The following is a 26,768-nucleotide window of genomic DNA, read 5'->3' as shown; positions in this document are numbered from 1 at the left end:
AATCCCTGAGCCCTTAAACCCTTTGTACCCTTCCCCATGCTTCAACCCTAAACCCTTTACTCCCTGTACTCTTTCTCATGCCTGAATCCTAAAAACCACCTTACTACCCCTTCTACCTCCTAACTTACCCATTCCTGAACCCTTAAAACACCTTTCATCACTTACTTTCCCTTAATTCCCTTATTTAACATAATTTAAAAAGCACTTACCTGACTGGTAAAGTCCGGTGTTGTGAAGTGCCAAAGGCATGAGTAGTACTTACCTGCGTGGCAATGGCTGCATCATAAACGCAATGCATGAGAACGCTTGCGTTGTGAGCAATAAATATCATGAGTTCTATTACGAGGAGCAAGGCATAAAGTGTGCAAGACTACTTTATTAAGCAGAAGAATTCCAGCGCTTTTCACATGGGAGTGAGGAGAGGGTGCCTGGTCTGCACTACCACTATTTTGTCCTCCCTAGGACTGTCCATGAACGAACATGGGAGTGGATGCAGCCTTCAACAAAGAGAACTTGAAATGTGGCTGACAGAGTAATTTGGCTATCATCGAATAATGTATTGAAGGTGTCGGCATCAGAAGAAAGTGGTTGTACCTGGGGCTGCACAGGAGAATAGGGACTTCCAGAGTCACTGCTCAGAAGAGTCTCACTGTTCATTTTAGTTTTCAGGCAGGCAATGTAGCGGCTGCAGAAATCCTTGCACAGTTCATTGACTTTTTCGAGCTCCAGCAAATGAATTCGCAGAACTTGGATCGCTTTCACCATCTAGAGAAAGAAAAAATATTTTTTGAGAAAACAAAATAACTCTTTCACATATTATGAACAAATTGCATGCCTGTAGCGTGGGTGTCCATGACACGTCAATCTCTCCATCTCTGAACACAATCTGAATACTGTTCCCACCCGACCAGCCCCTGAAACCACATGAACAAGCATTTACAATGCAATGGTTTTGCCTTTGTTAAAGTTAGAGCTATTGGCATTGCTCTTGACACTCTGAAGCTCCACTCTGCATTCTGAAGCTCCACTCTGCACTCTGAAGCTCCACTCTGCACTCTGAAGCTCCACTCTGAAGCTCCACTCTGAAGCTCCACTCTGAAGCTCCACTCTGAAGCTCCACTCTGCACTCTGAAGCTCCACTCTGAATCTCCACTCTGCACTCTGAATCTCCACTCTGCACTCTGAATCTCCACTCTGCACTCTGAAGCTCCACTCTGCACTCTGAAGCTCCACTCTGCACTCTGAAGCTCCACTCTGAAGCTCCACTCTGAAGCTCCACTCTGAAGCTCCACTCTGCACTCTGAAGCTCCACTCTGAAGCTCCACTCTGCAGCTCCACTCTGCACTCTGAAGCTCCACTCTCCACTCTGAAGCTCCACTCTCCACTCTGAAGCTCCACTCTCCACTCTGCACTCTGAATCTCAACTCTGAAGCTCCACTCTCCACTCTGAATCTCCACTCTGAAGCTCCACTCTCCACTCTGAATCTCCACTCTGAATCTCCACTCTCCACTCTGAATCTCCACTCTGAATCTCCACTCTCCACTCTGAATCTCCACTCTGAATCTCCACTCTCCACTCTGAATCTCCACTCTGAATCTCCACTCTCCACTCTGAAGCTCCACTCTGAATCTCCACTCTCCACTCTGAAGCTCCACTCTGAATCTCCACTCTCCACTCTGAAGCTCCACTCTGAATCTCCACTCTCCACTCTGAAGCTCCACTCTGAAGCTCCACTCTGAAGCTCCACTCTGAAGCTCTAAGCTCCACTCTGAAGCTCCACTCTGAAGCTCCACTCTGAAGCTCCACTCTGAAGCTCCACTCTGAAGCTCCACTCTGCACTCTGAAGCTCCACTCTGAAGCTCCACTCTGCACTCTGAAGCTCCACTCTGAAGCTCCACTCTGAAGCTCCACTCTGAAGCTCCACTCTGCACTCTGAAGCTCCACTCTGAAGCTCCACTCTGAAGCTCCACTCTGAAGCTCCACTCTGAAGCTCCACTCTGAAGCTCCACTCTGAAGCTCCACTCTGAAGCTCCACTCTGAAGCTCCACTCTGCACTCTGAAGCTCCGCTCTGAAGCTCCACTCTGCACTCTGAAGCTCCGCTCTGAAGCTCCGCTCTGAAGCTCCACTCTGAAGCTCCACTCTGCACTCTGAAGCTCCACTCTGAAGCTCCACTCTGCACTCTGAAGCTCCACTCTGAAGCTCCACTCTGCACTCTGAAGCTCCACTCTGAAGCTCCACTCTGCACTCTGAATCTCCACTCTGAAGCTCCACTCTGAAGCTCCACTCTGAAGCTCCACTCTGAAGCTCCACTCTGAAGCTCCACTCTGAATCTCCACTCTGAAGCTCCACTCTGAAGCTCCACTCTGAATCTGCACTCTGAAGCTCCACTCTGAAGCTCCACTCTGAAGCTCCACTCTGAAGCTCCACTCTGAAGCTCCACTCTGCACTCTGAAGCTCCACTCTGAAGCTCCACTCTGAAGCTCCACTCTGAAGCTCCACTCTGAAGCTCCACTCTGAAGCTCCACTCTGCACTCTGAAGCTCCACTCTGCACTCTGAAGCTCCACTCTGCACTCTGAAGCTCCACTCTGAAGCTCCACTCTGAAGCTCCACTCTGAAGCTCCACTCTGAAGCTCCACTCTGAAGCTCCACTCTGAAGCTCCACTCTGAAGCTCCACTCTGAAGCTCCACTCTGCACTCTGAAGCTCCACTCGGAAGCTCCACTCGGAAGCTCCACTCTGCACTCTGAAGCTCCACTCGGAAGCTCCACTCGGAAGCTCCACTCTGAAGCTCCACTCTGCACTCTGAAGCTCCACTCTGAAGCTCCACTCTGCACTCTGAAGCTCCACTCTGCACTCTGAAGCTCCGCTCTGAAGCTCCACTCTGAAGCTCCACTCTGAAGCTCCACTCTGAAGCTCCACTCTGAAGCTCCACTCTGAAGCTCCACTCTGAAGCTCCACTCTGAAGCTCCACTCTGCACTCTGAAGCTCCACTCTGCACTCTGAAGCTCCACTCTGAAGCTCCACTCTGAAGCTCCACTCTGAAGCTCCACTCTGAAGCTCCACTCTGCACTCTGAAGCTCCACTCTGAAGCTCCACTCTGCACTCTGAAGCTCCACTCTCCACTCTGAATCTCCACTCTGAAGCTCCACTCTCCACTCTGAATCTCCACTCTGAAGCTCCACTCTCCACTCTGAATCTCCACTCTGAAGCTCCACTCTGAAGCTCCACTCTGAAGCTCTACTCTGCACTCTGAAGCTCCACTCTGAAGCTCTACTCTGCACTCTGAAGCTCCACTCTGCACTCTGAAGCTCCACTCTGAAGCTCCACTCTGAAGCTCCACTCTGCACTCTGAAGCTCCACTCTGAAGCTCCACTCTGAAGCTCCACTCTGAAGCTCCACTCTGAAGCTCCACTCTGAAGCTCCACTCTGAAGCTCCACTCTGAAGCTCCACTCTGAAGCTCCACTCTGCACTCTGAAGCTCCACTCTGAAGCTCCACTCTGCACTCTGAAGCTCCACTCTGAAGCTCCACTCTGAAGCTCCACTCTGAAGCTCCACTCTGAAGCTCCACTCTGCACTCTGAAGCTCCACTCTGAAGCTCCACTCTGAAGCTCCACTCTGAAGCTCTACTCTGCACTCTGAAGCTCCACTCTGAAGCTCTACTCTGCACTCTGAAGCTCCACTCTGAAGCTCCACTCTGAAGCTCCACTCTGCACTCTGAAGCTCCACTCTGAAGCTCCACTCTGAAGCTCCACTCTGCACTCTGAAGCTCCACTCTGAAGCTCCACTCTGAAGCTCCACTCTGCACTCTGAAGCTCCACTCTGAAGCTCCACTCTGAAGCTCCACTCTGAAGCTCCACTCTGAAGCTCCACTCTGAAGCTCCACTCTGCACTCTGAAGCTCCACTCTGAAGCTCCACTCTGAAGCTCCACTCTGAAGCTCCACTCTGAAGCTCCACTCTGAAGCTCCACTCTGAAGCTCCACTCTGCACTCTGAAGCTCCACTCTGAAGCTCCACTCTGAAGCTCCACTCTGAAGCTCCACTCTGAAGCTCCACTCTGAAGCTCCACTCTGCACTCTGAAGCTCCACTCTGAAGCTCCACTCTGAAGCTCCACTCTGAAGCTCCACTCTGAAGCTCCACTCTGAAGCTCCACTCTGAAGCTCCACTCTGCACTCTGAAGCTCCACTCTGCACTCTGAAGCTCCACTCTGAAGCTCCACTCTGAAGCTCCACTCTGAAGCTCCACTCTGAAGCTCCACTCTGAAGCTCCACTCTGCACTCTGAAGCTCCACTCTGAAGCTCCACTTTGAAGCTCCACTCTGAAGCTCCACTCTGAAGCTCCACTCTGCACTCTGAAGCTCCACTCTGAAGCTCCACTCTGAAGCTCCACTCTGAAGCTCCACTCTGAAGCTCCACTCTGAAGCTCCACTCTGCACTCTGAAGCTCCACTCTGAAGCTCCACTCTGCACTCTGAAGCTCCACTCTGAAGCTCCACTCTGCACTCTGAAGCTCCACTCTGAAGCTCCACTCTGCACTCTGAAGCTCCACTCTGAAGCTCCACTCTGAAGCTCCACTCTGAAGCTCCACTCTGCACTCTGAAGCTCCACTCTGAAGCTCCACTCTGCACTCTGAAGCTCCACTCTGAAGCTCCACTCTGAAGCTCCACTCTGAAGCTCCACTCTGCACTCTGAAGCTCCACTCGGAAGCTCCACTCTGCACTCTGAAGCTCCACTCTGAAGCTCCACTCTGAAGCTCCACTCTGAAGCTCCACTCTGAAGCTCCACTCTGAAGCTCCACTCTGCACTCTGAAGCTCCACTCGGAAGCTCCACTCGGAAGCTCCACTCTGCACTCTGAAGCTCCACTCGGAAGCTCCACTCGGAAGCTCCACTCTGCACTCTGAAGCTCCACTCTGAAGCTCCACTCTGCACTCTGAAGCTCCACTCTGAAGCTCCACTCTGAAGCTCCACTCTGAAGCTCCACTCTGAAGCTCCACTCTGCACTCTGAAGCTCCACTCTGAAGCTCCACTCTGCACTCTGAAGCTCCACTCTGAAGCTCCACTCTGCACTCTGAAGCTCCACTCTGCACTCTGAAGCTCCACTCTGCACTCTGAATCTCAACTCTGAAGCTCCACTCTCCACTCTGAATCTCCACTCTGAAGCTCCACTCTCCACTCTGAATCTCCACTCTGAAGCTCCACTCTCCACTCTGAATCTCCACTCTGAATCTCCACTCTCCACTCTGAATCTCCACTCTCCACTCTGAATCTCCACTCTGAATCTCCACTCTCCACTCTGAATCTCCACTCTCCACTCTGAAGCTCCACTCTGCACTCTGAAGCTCCACTCTGAAGCTCCACTCTGCACTCTGAAGCTCCACTCTGCACTCTGAAGCTCCGCTCTGAAGCTCCGCTCTGAAGCTCCGCTCTGAAGCTCCACTCTGAAGCTCCACTCTGAAGCTCCACTCTGAAGCTCCACTCTGCACTCTGAAGCTCCACTCTGCACTTTGAAGCTCCAATCTGAAGCTCCACTCTGAAGCTCCACTCTGAAGCTCCACTCTGAAGCTCCACTCTGAAGCTCCACTCTGAAGCTCCACTCTGCACTCTGAAGCTCCACTCTCCACTCTGAAGCTCCACTCTGCACTCTGAAGCTCCACTCTGAAGCTCCACTCTGCACTCTGAAGCTCCACTCTGCACTCTGAAGCTCCGCTCTGAAGCTCCACTCTGAAGCTCCACTCTGAAGCTCCACTCTGAAGCTCCACTCTGAAGCTCCACTCTGAAGCTCCACTCTGCACTCTGAAGCTCCACTCTGCACTTTGAAGCTCCAATCTGAAGCTCCACTCTGAAGCTCCACTCTGAAGCTCCACTCTGAAGCTCCACTCTGAAGCTCCACTCTGAAGCTCCACTCTGCACTCTGAAGCTCCACTCTGAAGCTCCACTCTGCACTCTGAAGCTCCACTCTCCACTCTGAATCTCCACTCTGAAGCTCCACTCTCCACTCTGAATCTCCACTCTGAAGCTCCACTCTCCACTCTGAATCTCCACTCTGAAGCTCCACTCTCCACTCTGAATCTCCACTCTGAAGCTCCACTCTGAAGCTCCACTCTGAAGCTCCACTCTGAAGCTCTACTCTGAAGCTCTACTCTGCACTCTGAAGCTCCACTCTGAAGCTCTACTCTGCACTCTGAAGCTCCACTCTGAAGCTCCACTCTGCACTCTATAGCTCCACTCTGAAGCTCCACTCTGCACTCTGAAGCTCCACTCTGAAGCTCCACTCTGAAGCTCCACTCTGCACTCTGAAGCTCCACTCTGAAGCTCCACTCTGAAGCTCCACTCTGAAGCTCCACTCTGAAGCTCCACTCTGCACTCTGAAGCTCCACTCTGAAGCTCCACTCTGAAGCTCCACTCTGAAGCTCCACTCTGAAGCTCCACTCTGAAGCTCCACTCTGAAGCTCCACTCTGAAGCTCCACTCTGCACTCTGAAGCTCCACTCTGAAGCTCCACTCTGAAGCTCCACTCTGAAGCTCCACTCTGAAGCTCCACTCTGAAGCTCCACTCTGAAGCTCCACTCTGAAGCTCCACTCTGAAGCTCCACTCTGAAGCTCTACTCTGCACTCTGAAGCTCCACTCTGAAGCGCTACTCTGCACTCTGAAGCTCCACTCTGAAGCTCCACTCTGAAGCTCCACTCTGCACTCTGAAGCTCCACTCTGAAGCTCCACTCTGAAGCTCCACTCTGAAGCTCCACTCTGAAGCTCCACTTTGAAGCTCCACTCTGAAGCTCCACTCTGAAGCTCCACTCTGAAGCTCCACTCTGAAGCTCCACTCTGAAGCTCCACTCTGAAGCTCCACTCTGAAGCTCCACTCTGCACTCTGAAGCTCCACTCTGAAGCTCCACTCTGAAGCTCCACTCTGAAGCTCCACTCTGAAGCTCCACTCTGAAGCTCCACTCTGAAGCTCCACTCTGAAGCTCCACTCTGCACTCTGAAGCTCCACTCTGAAGCTCCACTCTGCACTCTGAAGCTCCACTCTGAAGCTCCACTCTGAAGCTCCACTCTGAAGCTCCACTCTGAAGCTCCACTCTGAAGCTCCACTCTGAAGCTCCACTCTGCACTCTGAAGCTCCACTCTGAAGCTCCACTTTGAAGCTCCACTCTGAAGCTCCACTCTGAAGCTCCACTCTGCACTCTGAAGCTCCACTCTGAAGCTCCACTCTGAAGCTCCACTCTGCACTCTGAAGCTCCACTCTGCACTCTGAAGCTCCACTCTGCACTCTGAAGCTCCACTCTGCACTCTGAAGCTCCACTCTGAAGCTCCACTCTGAAGCTCCACTCTGAAGCTCCACTCTGAAGCTCCACTCTGCACTCTGAAGCTCCACTCTGAAGCTCCACTCTGAAGCTCCACTCTGAAGCTCCACTCTGAAGCTCCACTTTGAAGCTCCACTCTGAAGCTCCACTCTGCACTCTGAAGCTCCACTCTGAAGCTCCACTCTGAAGCTCCACTCTGAAGCTCCACTCTGAAGCTCCACTCTGAAGCTCCACGCTCCACTCTGAAGCTCCACTCTGAAGCTCCACTCTGAAGCTCCACTCTGAAGCTCCACTCTGAAGCTCCACTCTGAAGCTCCACTCTGCACTCTGAAGCTCCACTCTGAAGCTCCACTCTGCACTCTGAAGCTCCACTCTGAAGCTCCACTCTGAAGCTCCACTCTGAAGCTCCACTCTGAAGCTCCACTCTGAAGCTCCACTCTGAAGCTCCACTCTGAAGCTCCACTCTGCACTCTGAAGCTCCACTCTGAAGCTCCACTCTGAAGCTCCACTCTGAAGCTCCACTCTGCACTCTGAAGCTCCACTCTGCACTCTGAAGCTGCACTCTGAATCTCCACTCTGCACTCTGAATCTCCACTCTGCACTCTGAATCTCCACTCTGCACTCTGAAGCTCCACTCTGCACTCTGAAGCTCCACTCTGCACTCTGAAGCTCCACTCTGAATCTCCACTCTGAAGCTCCACTCTGAAGCTCCACTCTGAAGCTCCACTCTGCACTCTGAAGCTCCACTCTGAAGCTCCACTCTGAAGCTCCACTCTGAAGCTCCACTCTGCACTCTGAAGCTCCACTCTGAAGCTCCACTCTGAAGCTCCACTCTGAAGCTCCACTCTGAAGCTCCACTCTGAAGCTCCACTCTGAAGCTCCACTCTGCACTCTGAAGCTCCACTCTGAAGCTCCACTCTGAAGCTCCACTCTGAAGCTCCACTCTGAAGCTCCACTCTGAAGCTCCACTCTGAAGCTCCACTCTGCACTCTGAAGCTCCACTCTGGCGCTCCACTCTGAAGCTCCACTCTGAAGCACCACTCTGCACTCGGTATAATCTTCATGCCTCCTACTTTCCCTGCAGCCAACCATCTCCTCGGATGACGGGCTGCCGGCGATACCTCCCTGCAGCTTGGTTTGACCTTCATGCCCTTTCCCGGCGGGTGCCCTCAATCCCGGACCAGATTCGGGGGCGTTCCCGAGAAGAGGCTTTCGGCTGACGTAGCCAAAAGCCAAAGAATCTCGGGAACGCCCCCGTGTCTGGTCCGGCATTGACGGACAGGCCCCTCATCCAATGGCTAGGCTCCATTTACGGAGCCAGCCAATGAATGACGAGGGCCGACCCAAAGCCACACTACAGTTCTCATTAGGTTTTTGCTGCGCAAAAAAGATGCGCAGAGCGCATCTTTTTGGCGAGGCAAAACCTAACAAGCATTTACAATGCAATGGTTTCGCCTTTGTTAAAGTTAGAGCTATTGGCATTGCTCTTGACATTATTTTTATTTATGTATTTTTTAACATAAATAAATGGCATTGTCATTTACAATGCCACTAGCTTTATCTCTCGCAAATGACACACACAGAGCCCCCCCCACACACACAGCCACACACCTTGATATACAGGGTTGGCTACCTGTCTTAGGGACTACCACTGCATTATGCTCGCAGGAAGTAGGTGGGGAAATGAGGCATGAGAAATGTGTATGGTAGGCAATGAAGAAAACCCCATCTACAAATGCACAGTCCTTTTCCTTTGTTCCAGTGGTTGGACATTGTTCGTTGTACCCCCCGCACTGACTCTTGACAAACTGTTTCTTGTTCGCAGGTGTGGAAATTGGCTGAAAGGGGGAGGAGCGTACCTGCTCCAACAAGGTACATGGGGGTTGAACTCACCACTATGCTGTGAATGCACAGTTGGGACGCTTTGGGCGCTGAGGAAGGCAGTGGTCTGCCGAAATGCATTCGCCAGTTTTTTCATTAAAGTTGCTTCCAACTGTATCCTCCTGGGTCTCTGCCTCGTTCCTTTGGAGGGAGTTTTGTGTTCATATATATATATGTGTGTGTGTGTGTGTGTGTGTGTGTGTACGTGTGTGTGTGTGTGTGTACGTGTGTGTGTGTGTGTACGTGTGTGTGTGTACGTGTGTACGTGTGTGTGTGTACGTGTGTGTACGTGTGTGTGTACGTGTGTGTGTGTGTGTGTGTGTGTGTATATGTGGATTCTGTATGGCGAGAACCTAACCAAAAGGCAGCACAGCTCTGTACAGTGTCAAAGGCAAGCAGTCACTATTCCAAAATGACAGCCTTTTTGGCAACCCGAGATCAGCATCTGACAACAGATCACTCCCATGTCCTTCCACAAAACGGATGCCAATGGAAAAACTCTGAGAACATGTGATCCACAACATTTGGAACAGTTTGAACCGGATTTGTAGACAACAAAAAAAGATTGTTCTAAGCTCAAAAGGAAACTCAAGAATGTCCTATGCCAGGCCTTCTCTGGACTCACTCCTGGACCTTCTGACCCCTGGATTTGTGTCAGCTGAGCCGAACTTCCCTACCAACTCTGGGACAATCTCAGTCGATGTCAACAAAGAGGCTACTTATATCCGCCACTTACAACAGGAGCTTCAAGGCAGTCTTCCAGAAACTGAGCTTATGTGCTTTTCTCAAAGGGGGGGCTTTGAGGGTATCGGGTGTGTTTCTGCAACGCTAAATCTGATCCACTCCTTAAAAAGAGCAGCAATGGCGATTCTGCCAGAAACCTCTGGCCACCATGGGGACATCAAAACACAATGCAGTTTCGTGATGCATGCACTGCACAAGCAGTAGACAAAAGTTTACACCTGCTGTTTGTAGACACCCCAGGGGGCTGGACAGAATAGCATGCGAGGCCCGCCCTGTAGACTGCACTCTGTAGCAATCTCTAATGCAAGATTACTGATGGAACAGTTTGTGCCTCAGTTATACGGACAGTGATTTTCAAGACCAGCTTATCCAGCACAAAGCACCACGCAACAAACTGGTGCCGCCTCACAGCTCTGCTCTTTATAACACAGACACATCACGTTAGACAAAGCAGGTCTCACTTTCAATCAGCTGTTTTTTCGCCAACATCTGGGAATGGCCTCCAGAGTCGTTAACCAAAGTTTGTATTGCCTGCAGCGTCGAAAATGGTCTAGAAAGATGGTTTTAGAAAAAGGCACATCGCCACTGAGTGGCTGTCAGAACCTGGTGAGCCTGGTAGAACATGGTGGGGTCAATGCGGTTCCCAGTAAACCAAAGTCACAACTGGTCCTAACCGGTACTGCCTTGGCTGCACAAGTAGAGGGGTGGAATAATCTGCAGGAATTCAATATGGACGCCTGCGCTCATGCATTCCAAGTATTTTTGCTAAAACAAAGGTGTACTTGCTGCATGGCTTCACAGAGGTGTCCGGAATACCCTATGTGGTACCAAATTTGGGGCACTTGAATTTTTTGGAACTCACAATTGGCTCATTACAAGCTACAACCATTAAAATTCGCCACACAGCCCCGAAAACGCGAGCCTCCTATTCGCCTACGTGAACACACAATCACTGAAATTAAAATGTAAAACTGCCGGCCCTCTCTATCCTAGAACACCCGTATGCTACCAAAAAAGTGCCGTTATACTAGTAATATACGTGCATCACCTCTTCTGAAAAGTGCTGGTACTCTCAAATTATAGAAGTGCCTGCCTGTTCATCGTAAGCAATGTGTGTTACTAACACTGCCGCTGCAGGGTGTAAATACTACACATGGTTTTTCCCTGTAGGGTGTCAGAAGATAAGTCTGTTGTACTATCCTGTGTACAAGTTACTGCTGGTGCTGTCTTACAAGAAACCCTGCTGCTGCCCCTGTGAAAGCTTGAACTGTAGATGTGTGCTAGTCTGCACTTGTACAGCGCTCTCGACGCAGCAGCAAGAGAAACATCTGGAGAGAGGAAGCCAGCTCCCAACAAGCAAACAGCACTTAACCCGGGACATAGGGCAGCAACGAGCCAGGTCACTGCCCTCTGTCCTTGGGACAGACAGAGAGCCGCCTGCACTTGGAAAGCCCTTCCAACCTACTGGGAACAAGAGCGAGTGGTCTTAGGTTACGAATGTTCTTAGGTCTGACAAAGAACGTATAATGCAAGCCTTTGCCTACTTGAGACACGATGCTCTATTAGAGACGGGCCCATGTGGAACAGCAGGGCTGAAAGAGGCATGCCAAGCGCGTGAGCTTACCCCATGGTCCTGCCTTCGGAAGCAGCCGGACCAGCTTGCAGCTCTGCCCAACTTTCTTTTCCTGAGCTTACCCCATGGTCCTGCCTTCGGAAGCAGCCGGACCAGCTTGCAGCTCTGCCCAACTTTCTTTTCCTGAAGTCTCGAAGAGCCGCTGCGAGCGAAGTGAAAGCGAGTCACTTCCGGAAACAGCACGCCCGCCTCCGCGAGCTCCGAAGGGGTGGCCTCTGCCTGTCGTGACATCAAGGCAGACAGGGCGCACCTCGCCGCTGCCGAGGCTGCCTCATGGTGGGAGGCCGTCTTAAAGGAACATTGTCATTTCCACCGAGGTCAGTATCTGCAGGAACACACTGATGCTTCAGTATGAAGAAAGAAACCTTTGTTTAATTTCCCACACCAGGAAACAAGCGGGAGGGGGAGCAAGGGAGGTGCCGGCAATGCCGGACCAGACACGGGGGCGTTCCCGGCGTCCCGTGACGTCGGCAAAAGCCAAAGAATGTCGGGAACGCCCCCGTGTCTGGTCCGGCATTGACGGACAGGCCCCTCGTCCAATGGCAAGGCTCCGTTTACGGAGCCAGCCAATCAACGACGAGGGCCGAACCAAAGCACCCTACGGTTCTCAACAGGATTTCGCCTGCGCGGAAAAGCTGCGCAGAGCGCAGCTTCCGCTAGGCGAAACCTAAAAAGGATCCAGACGAAGTGCAGGAAGCCTGGCCAACAAAAGGTGACGTATCTGCAGACTTGGTCATGCCTCAGAGGAGCCTTCTTTGAAGGCACAAACGCGGGATTAATTCCCACGCGTGAATGGACCCCAGAACCCCTTCATGTGTAAAGGATTGTTCTATGAAATCAGCACCAAAGAATGTCTCTGTCCATGAAACAACAGGTATACGGGTCAGTGGAATGGAAGGCTAACGGAGGCATCATTTTTCAATAATGTTCAAACAATTTTAGATGATATTCATACGCTGGTACCCTGTTGTGTTCCCTGCCCGGGAGAGCGCGGGTAGGAAATATAAAACATATTCCCTATCTGCACTCTCCTAGCACAGAACACAACTTTGCTCTCCCCCCTGGAGGGAGCAGAAGAATAAGCAGCTTGCACCCAGGTGGGAGCAAAGGCATAAAGCCAGCCCCGCCAGCGCCCACGGAAGATGCTGGCTGGTGAGTAGGGGGTCGTGGGGCTCTCCCGCAGTCCTCAACATCTGGCAATGCATTGAGTGCCCCAGGTGGCACCATGGCACCCACTTTAAAATAATAGCCAGCTCCCGTCCGACACCGACTATGGGAGGCAGGGGCCAGAAGGGCTTTGGGGCTCCCCTGTGGCCACAGGGAATAAAAACAAAGTTAGTCTCAGGTGGTGCCATGACACCCCAAAATTATTTGAGGAAGAATAATAAATTAGCTGCAGGGCCATCTTATTTATTATTCACTGCTCCGTACAAGGAGCACCCCATAATGCCCTACCAGGGCCTTTTAAATAAACCCAGAGAGCTCACCAATAGTTTTCAAAGCACCCCAGGCTGGAGCTCTATGCTCCTCCGCTTGCATGTAGGGACCCCTTGTGGTTGGTTCTATGGCTGCACTTCGTAGTCTGAAACATGTTTAAAAAAGACTCATTTTTTGAGTTTATTAAAAAATAATGCTTTATTGAAAATATTATACAACAATCACTATTATGAAACATGGAAGTGTGTGACTATAGGATCTATCTATTCAATTATATTTATTGGTGACTTAACAAAGCCAATAGGTCCGCTTTTATGTGATTGCCCCTTGATAAAGAAAATAGGTGCAACACTTTTTATATTTTGATATGCTAAGCATTTGACAAAGCCAGGAAGTCTGCCTTACTTAAAATGGAACCCTTTATATTGTTACATATGACATTCAGCCGAACGTGTTGTGAGGTCAGGGAATGTGTGCTGAACCCCTGTTGCACACAGATCAGGGATAGGTATCCACAAGGTTTGGGCACAGGCGCTGGATACAGGCCAGCCCTGTGCCCAACTCCAGCTCGTGCGCGGCGATGGAAATTTTACTTTACATTAAAAGGAAAATAGAAATTCAATGAAATGAAAGTGCCTTATAGGTAGGAATTCTGATATCTTACACCACATTAAAGAAGAACCTTAGAAATTCACAACAAAACAAAAGGTTAAAAGGATATTTTAGTTAGGTGAAAATGTTAGTTAAAACATAACATTTTAAATTAACAATACCACTGAAATTCACCAGATAGATTTGCTTTAGGGCTCGAGTGGTAGGTACTTGAGATAACTACAATTTGTGCCCTCGCCCACACTGGTAAATACCTCATGTAGGAAGCTGGCTCTGTATATACCACACCAAAGTAAGGTATCAAGTGTACAGAGTCCAGTGGATGCACAGAGGTGTGCCAGAGGCTACATTAGATCATCCCGAACAGCTCTCCTGGTGGGAGTGTGGTCGAGCAGCTAGGCTCATCAGGAGGGGGTGTTAAACATTTATTGTATTCACTCAATCAAGGCTGAAGTCACACACTCAAACAGAATCCAGACCAATGAGGTAAGTATGAAAAAAGTATACTTATGTTTTATTCCTAAAACCAAGCAGGAATTGGCACAGGTAAGCAAAATATACTTTTGAATGCAAACCTTTACAAGGAAATGCTATTGTGATTGAAACTGATTTCGTTACAGGTTTGAATTTGCTTTTAAAACAGTTAGAAACACAATCAAATTACTTTAGAGTACTTTTAGTTATTTTTACTACTTGGGGTGATATGCCTAGATATCACACCGTGGATCTTACTAAACATAGATAAGTACGATCATTTTGAAGTCAAAGAAAGTCACTTTGGTTTCTCATACAAAAAAATCAGTTCAACACTTGGAACATTTTTGGACAAAAATCATAACATTGGTTCCTCTGGAGGAAAAGAGTGTTAACGGTTTACAGGTGAGTAAATGGCCTGCAGTATGGCTCTTGGGGCTTAGGACCAAGGTTCGCCAAGGCCAAGTTAGGGACTCAAATCGCTCAACCAGCAGCACTAGGGTGGCCAGATGCAGAGTGCAGGGGCCCAATGTTAACCGATGAGGGTAGGGGACCGCCGGTTGGGGGCCGTTTAGGAGCAAGTCACTTGGATTTGGGAGGAAAGCTCCTGGGGTTAGGATCAGCACAGCAGGAGCCAACAATCGGCACAGAAGCTGCACCAGCAGCAGCACGGAGGCGGCGGGCAGCAGAGTGCCAAGGAGACGTTAGGTGCACTGTGATTTGCAAGGAGATCTCTGGTTCGAAGAAAAGCCTGCAGGCTCAGGCAAAGAGAATTCCTGAAGGCAACCACCGGCAGGAAAGGTAAGTTGGGTTCTTGGGGGATGCCTGGACACCGTCGGTTGGGCTACCCAAGGCATTGGGGCGTCAGGTGTAGGGGTGTCGTGAGGCGTAGGATTTTCTTACCAGCTCCCGTCGAGGTCAGGGGTTCCTTCAGGTTGAGACTGCAGGCGTTGGTTTGAAGCTTGAGGTAGGTCAGGGATAACCAGATCCCAGGTAAGGATCGCTGGGGAGACCTCCTCATGGTGTTGGGTCACTCAAACTTGGGCTGTTGGGTGCGGAGTGGAGCAGAACCGTGGAGCCGTCTGTGTTGGGAGTCTTTGGTTGAGCAAATCCAGTGCTCACAGGAGACAGGGTCTGTTGGGTGAAGGCAGGGAAGGTCCTTCGGTTTCTGGGTGGCTGCTGGACATGCCAGGGGTTCACTGGGAGCAGGTTGAAGTCGGAACAAGTCAGTAGGACTGGGGTCTTAGCATTTGGTGTCCTTTTCTTCCTGGGTCAGCACTGCTCTTCGGTCCTTCTTTCTTAGTCAAATCTGAGGAGCTAAGGTTCAGGATCACCCTAAATAATACATTTAGGGGTCTTACAGGGGTGTGCAGGTCGGGCCAGTAGGCTCCTTCCTTGGGGTGAGAACACCCCCTATACTGCAACCCTTCAGTGGGAGGGAGCATGAGCCTCTCTCTAATTGGCTGGGTCCCCTCATCTTCAAGATGGAGGACACAGATATTTTTCACCTTGTCTCACCCACCTGAGGGGTGGGGTTGGCAAAGGTGGGCACACGTCTCCTAAATTGTTTTACCAGCCAATTCTCCCACCCAATGTGGGGGTCAGAACCCCTGGGAGCCAGTTGCTGGGGCTGTAAAAGGCAGGGACAGCTTCCAAAGGAGGCAGGCCTTTGAAGCTTCCGCTTCGTGGACCCAGCCTATCCTCGTGGAGAAGGCATGACACCTCTGCCCAGGATGGGATTTGTTTTGGCACCCAGAGAGCGGAGGCCCTCTATGCAGGGGTCCAGAAAGCTGACTGGTGCTGGCAAGTGGTGGGCAGCCATTCAGGTCCACGCCAGGGCTGGTTGTTTTTCAGGGGGCATGTCTAAAATGCCTTCTGAGTACATTTTACATTAAATCCAACACTGGCATCAGTGGGGTTTAATGTGTTGAGAAGGTTGCGACCAAACTTCCCAGGTTTTAGTAAAACCATTATGGAGCTGTGGAGCTCATAATGACCAACACTCAGACCATATACTCTTTATGGCTTTATTGCACTTGCAATGTCTAAGAATGAACTTAGGGGTACAGTGCTCACAACTGTACCCTCACCTGGGGTCTTGTGCTCCCTGATAGAGGGGTGACTTACCTGGTCCCCAGGCAGTGAGTTGCAGGCATGGCACACAGGGATGTGTATATACTTTCCATGGGTATAGCCAGCACACCGTTATTTTTTTTAAAGAGGGGGAGGTTTTTGAGAGTAATCTACATTTCTGTGATTTTTGAATGTCGTGTGATACCCTGGACCCTGACCCTGCTCCTGTCAGGTTTGAAATTATCAACAAATGAATGTGTACAGATCCTGTCACATGCAACAAGGGGCACTACTTTTGCCCATATGGTGCGATACTATTTGAATGAGGTTTACTCCCAAATTACATATTTTTTTTAACCAATTTAACCTTATTTCATTCATCAATATATATGCGTTGCAACCATGTACTTTATACTGTTAGCAACCACAGAAACCATATACATATCAACACTTTTCGTGTGTCATCTGTGTTGTCCAATATTTAATTTTCCTCTAGACATTATGAATTTGACATTAAGTTTTTCTTCCTTCTCGGTCGTGTTCCCAATGCATTTCGGGAAACCCTTAGTCAGAGGAACTCTACAGTACACAATTGATACATAGGTTTTTACCATATTAGCTACAATAAATAAATATAAAGGTTTAGGCGCTTTTTAGGTATGTGCCCTTCATCAAAAAAATGCTGCATGCTTATCATTCATGCTGCTACTTCAAGGTCCGTTCCTCCACCGTACGTTGATATTTTTTTTAAAGTTAGACTGAGTCATCCATTGTCATCCCTGTCCCAACATCTTAATAATGTTCATGTGTATACAATGTCACCAAAAGCGTATGTGCCAGATTGCCATGAAACAAGTTGCACCACCTTGCCCTACGTGCCAACATCAGATTGAAAATCACATTCCCGGAAAGAAATCAACCTCAATAACCGATGTTGAGGAAATGCTATAAATAAAACAGACGTGGATATTAGTGTTCCATCACATCCCTCATCATAAAAGTCAAAACGTCAAACACAATTTAATCTACCCGGACACTTACTTCACAAGCACTGCAACAGTGTAAATGATACCGGTCAAAACCAAAACATGAGAATATGCTGTTCATTCTGCCTAAAAGAGTACATGTAGGCCGAACAAACAGCATATCCTCATGTCTGAGGTGTAGGAAACTCCCCCTTTTTGCACTGTTACCTGCCACAAAACATCATGGAGGACATGTTGCATGGCAACATTGATGACATCATTGCAACATCTGAAATGACATAATTGATAACACAGTATGTTGGACTTGGCCCCTTTTCCCAAAATTTTTCGTTTTTCGCCCCCCTAATGTAGGATGTCTCCCCCATGGTAAAGGTTACTGAATAGGCCATGTGAGGTATGAGAAGCCCTGTGTAATGTTAAATACAATGCAATGGTGTGTACATTTATTTTCCCCCACTGTAAACATGTACCCTGGTGAAATGCTGCATTTGTGTTTTGCATTTGAAATGGATGCCAAGGCTGGGCGTTGTGCCACTTGACTGCAGGAGGTTAGCAGTCTAGTTGTTAGGTACCCTGCCACCCCAGCATTTGGTGGGAAAGCCTGGCACCCAGGGTGCTCTACTCCTCCCCCTGAACTAGCTTAAACCAGTTTGCCACAGAATTCTAGAAGGCTCTGGCACGGTCTGGGAGGAGGGTATAAATAAGGGGGTTGTGCCACCATGTGGAGAGAGTGAGAGACAGAGCTGGGACAGGAATGTGAGGGGACCTGCTGTCAGGGGATTCCGCCACTTGGGTCTTTGTGCTGGGCCCGGCACCCATCCAGGACCCCCCTACTGTCCCCAGGGCTTGTGAAGCCCCACTTCAGGAGTTTAGGCTGCCGTGTAGGAGGAGCACCACGCTGCAGTGTGGATGGTGAAAGCCTACCACCCTGTTTTGATGATGCCCCCACTACCTGCTGACCTGGCCCAGTAGTGCCAACTACTCTGTCCCCGGGCCCCTGAAGAAGGAGGGCCCCCCTAGGTCCCTGGAGCTGCCGGGACCTTGCACCACGCAAATGCTGCGCGAAGGAGCGCCCAGGAAGGGAAGGAGCACCTTGGACTGGACCCCCAGGAGGTGAGAAGAGTTACCCTGGGACCCCTGGGCTTGCTGCTGGGAATGTCCGCCCCCCTTGCGCTGGGTGCCACTGGAAACTGCTGTGCTGTTAATGTCCTGAATTGCCTGAACTGTACTGCCTGCTGTGTGTGCCTGCAAAGCGCCGCTTCAATCAAGCACTGGACTGTTAGAAGTGTGGCTGGGCCTCCAAGCGCTGTGGGTGCTGGAAGCACTGTGACCCTTTCAGCACCAGGGCCCTGGAAGCTGGTATGGCCTCATCGAAGCACTAGACAAGTGAAGCGCTGTTGGACCTTTAATCGGTCTGTGTGCCCCTGTGAGCGCTGTTATCCCCGAGGGCCCCCTATCGAGGCGCTGCTTGGCTTATGAAGAAGGGACGCAGGGAAGCGCTGCAAGAGCCTACCCCGTGTGTTGGCGCTCTTTTGCCCTTTTAAAACAAGGTGGATGCCTACCCCGCATTGGCGCCGTGACGTGGGAGGGAGCCTACCCCTCATTCAAGCATCGGAAATCACCGCCGCGGCCCGGCGCTTTATCAGGGAGAGTGCCGCTGCTGTTTGCGGCTCCCGCCGCGGTCCCCGGTGTGAGGAGAGGGCCGCCGGAGAGAAGAGTGGGCCACGCTAGGCCCCGAAGCCGCAGAGTGCCGCCATCACTTGACTGGGGTGCCGCCCACTTCACCAACCGCGCCCCCGCCTTGCCGCGCACGGATTGGACGCTGCGACGTGCCCACTGGTGGGAGCGCCCTGATTGGCGGCTAACACTGCGCCCCCAGGAGCTAAGAGTCCCTGCTGTATGGATTGCCCTGGGGGCCCAAGTTATTACAGAAGCCTGGTTAATGAAATGTACCTGCTTATGCTAATGGGTTGTGCCCCAGGTTCAATGTGATTCAGGCCTGGTTTATCTTAGGCGCACCTCCTATTACCAAAGCTGTGGATGCCACTTGTAGGTGCACAGGGTTGTCGGGGTGCCCACGTTAATGACAACTTAGGCCCATGTTCCCGAGCCCACTGGGTACCTGTGCTGGTTATGCCCTGTTAAAGTTACGCTCCAGTGCTCTGCCTATAGGATGGAGCCCATGATGCCTGCCTAGGCCTGAGGGTGATATTGTATGCCTAATGTTGCGCCTGCTTATGATTAGTTGAGCCCAATGCGGATGTGTGCTATACCACTCTTTTGTGCACCGTGATTCCTGCCCAATGATAAGGCTCCTGTCTGATGCCCAGAGGTCCCTCTACTGAAGAAGACAGGTTTCAGATTTATCTCCTGTTGCTAACGCTAATGAAGATTCATGCTAAGGCCAGGCATATAGTGTTCTTACCTCCAATGTTCAATGTTATGCTGATGCAAGTTATGCTATGCCGTCCTACCTAATGTGTATTTTATGTCTAATGCTTGAGTTTACGCTTACAGCTTACTTCTAGGTGAGGCCAAGGATTAAGGTCCGAGTTTGCCCTGCGATATTGACCTTGGGTTTCAGCATTAGTATTTCTTTCCCTCACGTATTCTGCTAAGGTTTCATGCCAGTCATAACATTTTTATTTCAGCTGGACACTAATGGACTTCCTTAACCCTTTTTTTTACTTCTCCCATTTTCCCTTGTAAATAATCCCCCTGGTATACTTTGCAATGTCGCCAGTTGGCGCCCCATTGTGATTACTGCTGTTATTGTGTTTTACCTTTGCAGGTTGGAGACAATACAAAACGTATTCTTTTTCTAACCAGAAGCAGTGTTGTCTCTCTTTTGTGGTGTGCCTGGTGTGTCGTCTGTGGGTACTGCGGGAATGCTTTACACTTGTCCTCTGAAGTTTGGCCTGCCAGCTCTGCTCCATGCTACCCCCTGTAGAATTGGTAACCCCATTTCTAACACTGTCCATGGTGGAGGCGCGAGCTACAGTTACTTTAGTGCCCAAAGTCAGATCTTTCGTGCTTGAAGGGCAGTTGTTTTGATCTTGGTCGCCCCTCCTTGTTTGTATAAGGCCTTGTATTGTCAGGTGGGCAGGATGGTAGGCTTCCATCCGGTCAATGAAGCATTGTTACTATGATTTGCTTCACAGTTGTAAAGGATTTGAAAGTGGTTGACCAGTTTTGGGAACTGAATGAAATACCTGGAGCATAATCCTTTGTTTTCTTTCTATAATGGAACTTTTTTGATTACTTTTATATTGACATATACCCCAGATGTGAATGTCATAGTAGGTAAGGAAGGTAAATGCTGTTAGACAATTAAAGTTATTTGTATGGCTACAGGTCTATTGCCGTAGTTTGCTAATCAGGAGCAATGCTTTGACTTCTTTTACAAATATAGAGGTCAAGGGGTTTGTTCTGATTTCGGGAGGTAGCGTGTTCCAAATTTGATAGAAAAAAATCATTCTTTGGGTCTGTACGGTTTAAAGAAATTCTTTGTTCTTCAAGGCCAACCGCTTTCATAGTCTCGCTTATGTCGCTATGTTCGACATAAAAGGCCCCTCTGCTTTGGTATGCTGCCCAAGGTGAGGTGTCCCTGAGAACGGAAGGTTGCCTATTTTGAGCTGTGCTTCAGATTTCAAAGAAGACAAGCTTAGCCATGTAGTTCTTCTTAGATAGATATCATGGCGAAATGTTGCAGAGATTGCTGCCGGGTGTACAGCAGCACTGATCACCGGACTCAACACTAGGGAACCTTCCTTAACCATTTCTAAGAAAATGCGCTATGTTTATGAAAAGCTACCATAAAGAACTTCATTTCATCCCCGATCTCCCAGTGCTATCTCCCTAATAGCACTGTCGCACTCCCGTTCTTGAGGTGAATGGACGCTGTGCCACACATTTTCTTCGTAGATGCATCAAATCTTTGGCTTTCTTTTTTCAGGAAGAGCAGCTGTCCCAGGAGCTGATGCATGTTTATACCTTACAACTAAAAAAATGAACAAATCAGGTGTTGGGTCCACCCTGAGAAATTCAGGGATGTGTGTAGGCGGTCTATAGTTAATTTGCAGGCGTGGTGTTAAAGCCTTAAGAGATGACTGAGTCATACATTTTCCTCTGCTATTTCTAAGAGTCCTGGGACTAAAGGCAACAGTGGTTTTGGTTAAAAGGTCTTCTTATGCCTTTAGCATAATTTTAAGCTTCACTGACATTCTTGCCACTACATCATGAAAGGTAACAATGTCAAACTGGAAACACACTGGAAAGGAGACTGTGCTGGAGATGTTCGGATATAAGAAGACAAGTCAGAATCGGTCAAGGTGATTGCAACCTACTTTAAGATCTGGTACCCCTGGATGTAGAGCTTCTAGGTGAGATATGTGTACTCCTTTGAGAGATCTGTGCAGAGGGTTGTTTATACAGTTACAATGGTCTTAAAGGAGTCTGCACTGGCTCAACGGGGATTAAAGGACTGGGAATATAGTCATTTTTAGGTCGAGCAGACCTAAAAAGCAGGCGAAGCCTGCTTTGTCTGCGAAGACATCTTTTGTTGGCGTGTTCCGATGAATGTGAGAAAGGGGATGTGCACGCGCTTTTCATCAGCGATTTTACCTCGTGGGCGAGCACACCCAGCCCGGCGCCGTGCACATCTCCTGTTCTCAACATTCACCGCAAGTCACCTTCTGGCCATCGCGCGCGTACACACACAGCCACAGCCACACTCAAGCGTGCGCACACACACGCATGCACACACACAGACACACACACACGCACGCATGCACACACATGCACACACACACACACGGACTTACGCGCGCGCACACAACACCCCCCCCCTTCCCCTCCCCCCACTCACCGGGTTTCTCAGGCTCCTCTCGTCCCGCGGTGGTGGCGGCATTACACACAGACACATTCATTTTCGGTAGGCACCGGGGGATTAAACAACAGGGATTTCCTGGAAGTCCGTCCGAACACAGACTCCCACTGGCTCCTTGCCCATTACACAACTCCTCCCCGCCACATGCACCCAGCTCCCGCTTGCATTCCCGATCTCTCAGACACGCCATTGACATTCCGCCGAGTCCCAGGCCTTGGAGCTCAACGTCCGGCCCTCGCGTGCCACGGATTTCCTGGTGATTTGTTGCAGCTGAGCTCTCGCCGCTGTCTTCACTGGCTGGCTGGCAGGCCAGGCAGGAAGGAGATAGGGGGAGGGGGCTGAGGGGAGGGGCTCCTCCCCCCGCTTGTCACTGGAGCCCTGCTAATGAGGAGATGGGCTCAAGGATTAACCGCGTTAGGACACAGCCGAGTGACTGGGGTCAGCGCTCAGGCAGAACAGATGATTTTCACAGACTCTTCGCGTTTAGGGCGCGCAGAGGGGACTTATAGAGAAGCGATGTATTGTGTATCCACGGGTTTTAAGAGCGAGTCCCTGTGTGTGTGTGTGTGTGTGTGGGCCTAGGTGAATGCTGATGTGTTTAAATGCAAGTGCGCGTGCTAGGGATGAATGCATGCTTCTTTCTATACGAATGTATTTGCGTTGATGTGTGTACTTCCGTTTGTCTGATTGCCGGTGCGTGTATCATTAAAGCACGACTGTTTGCATGCGTCTCTGCATGCATATGTACTTTGTGTGTTTGCATGTTTTGTGCTAATGTGAGCATGGAGCACATCTGTGCTAGCACATGTCTGTTTTGTATGTGTGATGTCGCGTGTATGTTTGCATTTTGTTTGATCGTTTATGTTTTATCCTTACATGCGCGTGCATTTCAATGTTGTTCCCATGCGCACCATGAGCATTTGTGTGTTGTATGCATTAGGCATTTAAATCGGTGTATGAGTATTTTGTGTGTATGTTGTATTTGTGTCTGCATGCAGCAAGTCTGTGTTTCTGTAAGTAGGGGTCTGGGTTTTATATGTGTATGCCCATGTGTGTTGTGCAGGAGTGTCTTTGCAAGTGTGTAGTACTGCCTTTGCACGTATGTTTGTGCGCGAGGGCTTGTGCATTATTCGTTTATGTCTTCGCCCGTGCAGCGCTCAATCATCGGCTTCGGGGTGCTAGGAGACGGGAGATGGTGCGCAGACTGAGCGGCGACGGCGGTGGACAGACTGAATGTGACAGGCTCACGAAGCCGCCGTGTGCCAGTGGGAATTACACCGGTGGCAGCAGTAATCCCATCCCCGCGCGCCCCCTCTCATCTGCTCAGGTGACAGCCCAGGGAGGAGGGGGGCGTGCAGTGCGGCGTGGCCGGCTGTTTGTGGAGGGCTCCTTCCCCAAATTAGGCCGGCGGGCCTCGCAAGGCGCTCCTTATTAAGGGGACCGTCGCTCCATGTCGTGTACGTGGTAACGAGAGCCGAACGCTTCCCCTCCTGTACACCGGGCCGAAGGAGTTCTCGGCTCCGGAGAGAGTGACTGAGGGAGCCGGCCTCGAGGTCAAGCCCAGAGTAATGCCGTAAACACCGCTCCGATCGGGAAAAAATAAGATTCCGCCTCGTGCTTAGCCTTTTCCCCACGTAGCGCATGCCACTTTCCTGCCTTCCCCACCAGAAGCCGGGCAAGAGTTCTAGCATTGATGCGGAACCCGAGCATTCATTGCCTCCTGCCTTCATATCAAGTTGCAGTCAAACTGAAAGCAAATTATTCCTGTCACCATTTCTGTTCCTCTGCGTTTTAACTGTTTTTAAAGAAAATGTGTGAAACGCATCTCTCAGCGAGAGTCGGGCTTCCTTATCGCTGGAATGTCTGATTACAGAATACCACTTTCCTGCGACAAGCCAACAGCGCGCGCAGGCCATCCAGGGCAAAGCATCTCTCACCCACACATCTAACCACCCTCTTACCCACTCATATCACCATCCTCTCATCCATTTATCCATCCTTTCACCCACTTATTTAATCATCCTCTCACTCATTCATTATTCTATCCACCCAACCATCCATCTTTCACCCATCCACAAATGCATCCTTCTAGCCACCCATCCATCTTTCACCCACTCAGTGTTCATCCTTTCACCCATTCATCCATCCATCCATCTTTTCACCCACTCATACACCCATCCTCACAAATGTATCCATGATTTCATGCACCCACTCATCCATATATACTTTTATCAACCCATTCTTTCACCAGCTCATCCATCCATCCTTTTTCCCTTTTTAGGGCTCGCCCCTATTCCATTCCGTAAGGAATAACCCACAGCAATGCCGAAAGCTTGTTGTTTATAGTCTCCACTTATCACATGTTTATTGTGGCTTTAGTTCAGGGATTACCATAGTAACACGTGTACCCACTGGGATTTACATGGTCTGTTGGCCACTCGCTCATTTTGGCTCCGTCTGAAATGGATTCCCAGTCATGGTGTGCTAGACTGTGGCTTGAGGGCACCGTGAGCCTTGTGTTTAATTTTGCTTCATCTTAGATTTACGTAGATATATGTATGCTGCGCTTTGGGTTTGCCTAGCTCTATCTTTAGCTCTTGCGGACTTTGTAGTGTGTTCATGAGGTTGTGCAGTAGAGCATGTAGTGTGTGTCTATGTCTTACAGACTGCTTCGTAGTCCAGCAGAAGGAACATCTGCTCTCCATGCAATGTGCTTATTGTCTATCTATGACAAATTGTGTCCAGATCTGATCGGGCGATGTTCACAGCTCTGCCGCTGCAGTGTGTTCAGAGAGAGCACATCCAGTCTTCAGGTCTGTAACTAGTGACTAATTCCAGCCTTGGTCGGAGTAGAGAGTATACAAATGTCAAGATCGACTTGCTAGCTACAATGATGTCTGCCATGCAAACATTTACTTCGGACCCTCACACACCCTCACTCACCCTCACTCACCCTCACACACCCTCACCCACCCTCACCCACCCCCCTCACCCTCACAACCCTCTCACCCTCACTCACTCACACCCTCTCACCCTAGCTCACCCTCACCCCCTCACTCACCCTCACCCCCTCACCCTCACACACCCCCTCACCCTCATTCACCCTCACACACCCCCTCACCCTCGTTCACCCTCTCACCCACCCTCTCACACACCCTCTCACCCTCACACACACTCCCACCCACCCTCACACCCCTCACCCCCTCACACTGCCACACACCCTCAGAACGCACAGCCCCTCACCCTCACAACCCCCTCACTCTCACACCCCCTCACCATCACACCCCTCACCCTCTCCCTCACACCGCCACACCCCCTCAGAACCCACACACCCTCACCCTCACACATCCCCTCACTCTCACACACCCTCACTCTTACACCCCCTCACTCTCACACCCCCTCACCCACACACACCCTCACCCACACACACCCTCACCCACACACACCCTGACTCCCCCTCTCACTCACACACCCTCTCACCCTCACACACCCTCTCACCCTCACACACCCTCTCACCCTCGCACACCCTCTCACCCTCGCACACCCTCTCACCCTCGCACACCCTCTCACACTCGCACATCCTCTCACACTCGCACATCCTCTCACACTCGCACATCCTCTCACACTCGCACATCCTCTCACCCTCACAACCCCTCACCCTCACACACCCTCACTTACCCTCATACATCCTCTCACCCTCACACACCATCACACACCATCTCACACCCTCTCACCCTCACCTCACGCCTCACACTGCTGCACGCTTCACACTCCTGCACGCCGCACACTGCTGCACGCCGCACACTGCTGCACGCCTCACACTGCTGCACGCCTCACACTGCTGCACGCCTCACACTGCTGCACGCCTCACACTGCTGCACGCCTCACACTGCTGCACGCCTCACACTGCTGCACGCCTCACACTGCTGCACACCTCACACTGCTGTACACCTCACACTGCTGCATGCCGCACACTGCTGCATGCCGCACACTGCTGCATGCTGCACACTGCTGCATTACTCACACTGCTGCATGCTGCACACTACTGCAACACTCACACTACTGCACGCCGCACACTGCTGCATGCTGCACACTGCTGTATTACTCGCACTGCTGCACGCCTCACACTGCTGCATGCCTCACACTGCTGCACGCCTCACACTGCTGCACGCCTCACACTGCTGCACGCCTCACACTGCTGCACACCTCACAACACCACCATATCACTCTAGGACACTACCACATCACTCTGCGACACTACCACATCACTCTGGGACACTACCACATCACTCTGGGACACTACCACATCACTCTGGGACACTACCACATCACTCTGGGACACTACCACATCACTCTGGGACACTACCACATCACTCTGGGACACTACCACATCACTCTGGGACACTACCACATCACTCTGGGACACTACCACATCACTCTGGGACACTACCACATCACTCTGGGACACTACCACATCACTCTGGGACACTACCACATCACTCTGGGACACTACCACATCACTCTGGGACACTACCACATCACTCTGGGACACTACCACATCACTCTGGGACACTACCACATCACTCTGGGACACCACCACATCACTCTGGGACACCACCACATCACTCTGGGACACCACCACATCACTCTGGGACACCACCACATCACTCTGGGACACCACCACCTCACTCTGGGACACCACCACATCACTCTGGGACACCACCACATCACTCTGGGAC

General features: G+C 50.7%; 1 protein-coding gene across 2 annotated transcripts in view; it reads right to left on the bottom strand.

The window, feature by feature from the left end:
- Nucleotides 1-26,768, bottom strand: part of PKNOX1 (PBX/knotted 1 homeobox 1) — a 362,665-nt gene that overhangs the window by 137,076 nt on the left and 198,821 nt on the right. For both annotated transcript variants that reach the window (XM_086935872.1, XM_086935873.1), the window contains one exon: nt 595-765. In XM_086935872.1, coding sequence (XP_086791998.1) covers nt 595-765 — 171 coding nt within the window. The remainder of the gene's footprint in view (nt 1-594; nt 766-26,768) is intronic.

Source organism: Lissotriton vulgaris, chromosome 8 (assembly GCF_964263255.1).
Source record: "Lissotriton vulgaris chromosome 8, aLisVul1.2, whole genome shotgun sequence".
NCBI lineage: Eukaryota > Metazoa > Chordata > Amphibia > Caudata > Salamandridae > Lissotriton > Lissotriton vulgaris.
This window is presented reverse-complemented; position numbering and strand designations above follow the sequence as displayed.